At 39.8% G+C, this 5,470-nt stretch overlaps 1 protein-coding gene across 1 annotated transcript; it reads right to left on the bottom strand.

Moving 5' to 3' along the window:
• Positions 3,025-4,741, bottom strand: LOC107633586. Its single transcript, XM_016337197.1, has 2 exons — positions 3,946-4,741; positions 3,025-3,848 (listed from the first exon to the last, which is right to left on the bottom strand). The coding sequence occupies exons 1-2, from the start codon at positions 4,739-4,741 to the stop codon at positions 3,025-3,027; spliced, it is 1,620 nt and encodes a 539-aa protein (XP_016192683.1).

Genomic DNA, 5,470 nt, shown 5'->3' with positions numbered 1-5,470 from the left:
GAGATTATGATATTAGTTATTATAACATTTTTTCTATTACCGTGAATAAATAAATAAACAACTACTCTGTAATTGTTAATTAATTAAGAGCATTATTAGTTTATAAAAATTGGAATTATGTATTAGTTGTTATTGTTAATAGTTAGTTGTGAATAATTTTTAGGATTAGTAAGTAAATTTAGAAGTTAGGATTATTTGTTTTAGTTGGATTTGGTAAGATAATTTATGATACTTGTGTGGTTTCAGTTAATATGTTGTTAAGTTAGTTGTGCAAATTTTGTTACTTTTGAGAGTTAATAAATTGGTGGGTTAGTTCATGGTACTTTCTACTAATTGTTGTAATTAGGGTAAAGTTTAGCACGAGTTTGATATTTTAGATGCTCTAGTAGTAAATTACTAAATGTTAACGAGTTGACTAATAATAATTTGTTATGTTTTTGTAGAGTTTGAGGATGTTGACATGTGATCACCCAGTTCCTCCGGATCGGTATAATGATAGGGTGGAAGAGCATTTACGATTAACTGGATTTTATCATGCGTCTCAGATTGGGGTAGTCCAATATCAGAAAGTACTGGTGAATGCTCTGATCGAAAGGTGGCACCCAGGCACGCATACCTTTCACCTTCTGATTGGTGAATGTGCTGTGAGCCTGTGACGTTTAAAGATGTGGCAATGATTCTTGGCCTTCCGACAGACGGTCTTCCAGTCACAAGGATGACAATGAGCAGTTTTGAAGCCTTGGAGGCGGAGTGTTTGCACCAGTTTGGAGTTGCACCCACTAAGTCAGCATGTAGAGAAAGCTGCATAAAACTGACCTGGCTGCGAAATCTAAAAGAAAACTTACAGTTGACTGATGAAAATAGTATACAGAGATACGTGAAGTACCACATTATGTTGTTGATCGGAACGATCTTGTTTGGGGACAAGTCTGGCGCAGGTGTGCATTGGAAGTATCTACCTCTGCTTCGTGATTTTGGAAGTACTGGACAGTACAGTTGGGGCTCGGCATGCCTAGCACACCTATGCAGGGCGTTATACAGGACATCTCGTTATGACTGTAAGGAGATCGATGGTTCGCTAACACTTCTGCTGGGTTGGGCTTGGATCCGCCTGCCATATCTAGCACCGGTTCCTAAGGAACCCTGCAGTTTTCCGCTTGCAAACAGGTAATACTATCTTACAGTCACCCCGTAGCTTATTATTTAATATCTAATTGTCTTAACGAAATAAGTCATATTAGGTGGCGTAATTGGGAGCGTGGAAACCGTCGCTATAGATATCTTACACTGGCCCACTTTAGGAAGGCCTTCGACGATCTTCAGGAGGGCCAAGTGTGTAATCATTAAGAAAGTATTTGTTTCGGATTTAGTGTTAGTGTTAATCTTATTGTTATTGTTATTGTGATTGATCTTGTCATTGTGATTGTTAAGTGGAATGTAACAATGACTTTAATTTATCTTTACCAGTTTGTGTGGGTTTCTTATGGTGTCGATCGCTTGGATCCGGGCATAATTCTATCAGACATCTACGTGCACTCGGTTTGTTGGAGCGCTACGGTGCCGTTGGTCTGTTTTGAATGCATTGAGTGGCATGCCACGGATAGGTATAAGCGACAGTTCAGTTTTGTTCAAGGAGTGCCTCATCAGGAACGGAATTTAGACAAGGCACACGGAGAAGTCTTGACTGGTCCTAAAAATCTTAACTGGGCACGGCCATGACTCATTCATTTTGGGTGATGCAGTGGACGAACAGGTATAATCACGTGCTTACTGAGCTTCCCATGCCTTCACAGCACCCCTTGGATACTTACAAGTATTGGTATCGGGCAAAATTTGGGGACCGTTTGACCTTGTCCAATCTTGTGGTTCAAGAGAATGATGAGGATAATCAGGATATGGATGTTGACAATGAAGAGCAGGAGCCACAGTCGCCTCCAGCACCCCCTCCACCTCCAAGTCAACTCCCACAAGAACAACCTATGTATTCAAGCCAGTATGTACCTCAAACACAGTTTACCCCGTCGTATCCAACACATCAGCAGTATTGGGGTGTGCCACATTTTGACCCAGGAGAAGGAGGTTCTTTTAGCTAATTGCTTGGTTTCATGGCTGCACATACAGGACAATCACAATATGCCCAACAGCATAAACAGTTTATGGCGGGTGCTTCGTCGGGTGCTTCTGGAGGGTTTGTATCTGTTGACTCTAGTAGGAGTTTCGGTGGTCGTGGGGTTCTTAATAGCCAAAACCTTAATCGTGTTTCAATGGGTCTCATTGAAGAAAATGCAAACACACCTGAACGAGAGACTGATGGGTACTTAGTAGATTCACCGGACGACGAGGACGAGGACGATGAGGATGAAATAGAGGAGTCCGACGAGGATGAAGAATCCCGTAATGATGGTATTATATTTTATACATTCCCTTACTTGTTTAAAGTGTTGATTATATTGTGATTCGGTTGACTACATGGTATACTTGGTCTTTTTGTAGAACTTGTCATACTGCTATTGTATCGTTGTTGGTTTGATTACTTTATGCACTTCATTAAGTAAATTCTATACAGGTGATGCACGTGCAAAAGTGAATGCAGGCAAAGGTTACAATCTACGGATTGATTTGCCACGTTGCAATGCTAGTCGGTACACTCCTTCCATATTCAAAAAGGCTGCCAAGAAGTGCAAGAGTCTTGTAGAGGATGTAAAATGGGCAATGAGAAAGTAGTCGTTGTGATCTTAAGATTTTCTATTTATCAATTAACTTCTTTGTGTACTAATTAACTGTTTCAAGATCTTTATGTATTAAGTAATTGTTTCATGTTCTTTATGTATTAATTAACTGTTCTATGTATGATTACTATCTATGTCATGGACTTGTTTCTATAGTTGTAATGTTTCAGATATCATTACAAAATGTTTCAAATATCATAATTTTAGAGGAATGTTTGGATAATACATAAAGTCATATTTGTCACAGGGTAGATTGTCATATGTTACAAACTTGCAAACATCACAACGTATAAATCTACTGAGCATCTCTGTCAGCATTTGCACCAGCTGTCTGACGGCATCTGCTATGGCTGTGTCTCTTAGCCCCACATTGTCTACATCGCCTGGGGCGACGTAGTATTCGCGTATCCATCTCATTCAAGAAGCGTGTCATCCTAGGGCGACCTTTGGTTACGCGTCTCAGGAACAGATTCGGTACGAAGCGAGGTCCATTGTAAGCGGGCCATGTAGTAGGATTCCCCAGTGGCCTAAACCTGGCTCGGTACACCCGTCGAACCTGGTCCATCTTATACACATCATGGACATAAACTTGCCAATCTAGTCGTTGATTTGCACAACATGCAAATATATGGCGACAAGGAAGCCGGTCCACTTGGAACTCACCACAGTCACATCGTTGTTGCCGGAGGTCGACAGCATATTGTAGTCCACTTGGCATCTCACGCACCTCAAAGACCTCATTTTGCCGGTCAAAGCAACTGACTTGGATGTTTTCTGATCCTAGCTGGTTTGCAGGCAACTTTGAGGTCACGACTTCCGAAAAAACATGTCCAGCATTAATCCGTGCTTCCGCCTCGGCTCTTTTTCGGGTGAACAACTCGTTAAGTCTGTAGAATGTTGCCTTGACAAGAGAAGTAATGGGTAGATTGCGTGCACCCTTCAATACTGAGTTGATGCATTCTACTAGGTTCGTCGTCATGTGGCTCCATCGATAGCCACCATCAAATGCCAACGCAAACTGTTCGCGGGAAATTCGGTCTAACCAGTTACTGTAAGCCTCGCCCCGTTCTTGTAAACGCTGATAATGCACTTCGTACTCGCGCACCATCCGTGAATAACCTACACGATAACAAGAAAACAATCGTAAAAAAATGGATGAGAAGCACTTATTGAAAGTAACTCTGTTAGCCACGTTCTTAGAATTACTCAATGTTACCTGTATTGACGACCAGTTTTTGTAGGTACGGTACCTTGAATTTTCTCAGAAAATTCGACTCTATATGCCTGATGCAAAACATGTGGAAAGCTCTGGGAGGTGACCAAGCTCCGTTACTGCGTGCCACTGCTGCATTGATGAATTCGTGTCGGTCGGATATCTGCCCCACACTATCCCGAGTGACATGTTGTCGCAGGTTACTGAGGAAAAAGTGCCACGCATCAGAAGTCTCTCCCTCCACAATAGCAAACGCAATGGGGACGATGTTGTTGTTGCCATCCTGTGAAACTGTCACTAACAGACAAGCCTTATAATTTCCATACAAGTGAGTCCCATCCACCTGGACAATTGGCTTACAATGTCTGAATGCTCTAATGCAGGGGTAATAACTCCAAAATACTCGATGCAATACCCGAATATCAGTCACCAAGTCATCGCCTTGATATGCATGCATAGTCTCAAAATGGACAACAACTGATGGCTCCTTATGACACATGGCCTCAAACCATATAGGCAATGCTTCGTACGATGCTTCCCAACCTCCGTATATTTTTTCTACTGCCTTTTGCTTAGCCAACCATGCTTTCCGATAACTGACGGTGTAGTTGAACTTCGACTGCATTTCTGCAATAACTGATTTTACCTTTAACGAGGGGTTAGCCTCGACCAACGGCTTGATGAATTCTACAATTGTGACCGAATCCAGCTTAGAATGATCCTGAGAAATGGTGGCTCTGGTACAGGTGTGACTACCATTATACCTCCTTATAACCCAACAGTGCTTCCTGCTGATCATGCTAACCCTGATAAGCCAATCATACCCTGACCCATACTGTGTACACTTGGCAAAAAATGTCAATGGCTCAGACTCATACACCCGGTAGTCTACGCTTCTTCGTATGGTATACTCTTTTATCGCCTTAATAAATCCCACCTTCTCCTCTAGCACTTCCTATTTCCATATCCGAGGAAAGCACACTCATGGGTTCCATAACTAAAAAATTGAGCCACAAAAATCATACACAAGATGATAAAAAAAATTATATAAACAGTTTTATTATAGACATTATACATGATAAGGTTCAATAACTTTGTTTGCTCTATATAACCTTATTATTGTATAAGTTTAATTTTTTACTGTCATCCATTTATGCATTTAGATCACTTAATTTTTAGGGTAATTTATATCGATAAATTGACGAGAAAAAAATTACACAAATATTCTAAACTTAATTTGGTTACATGCATATTTTGTTTGACTTTTTTATATAAATGGATTTACACTTTTTTTAATATAAATCAAATCAAGTTAATTCGATTTACCATGTATATATAATTTATCAGTAGTAAATCGAATAAACTAATATAGATTATTGACATTTTTTACTTTTAAGTTAATCGTTTATTTAACTTCAAAACATAAATGTCATTAAGAAAATGTCCCCATTTGAATTCAAATAAAATATCAAAAAAATAAAAATAAATAAAAAAAATTTAAATTGCGTTTTAGTTTAAATTCCAAAAA

Source organism: Arachis ipaensis, chromosome B03 (genome assembly GCF_000816755.2).
Source record: "Arachis ipaensis cultivar K30076 chromosome B03, Araip1.1, whole genome shotgun sequence".
In the NCBI taxonomy this organism is placed as follows: Eukaryota; Viridiplantae; Streptophyta; class Magnoliopsida; order Fabales; family Fabaceae; genus Arachis; species Arachis ipaensis.
Note: the sequence above shows the minus strand (reverse complement) of the source record. Positions and strands in the feature narration are given on the sequence as shown.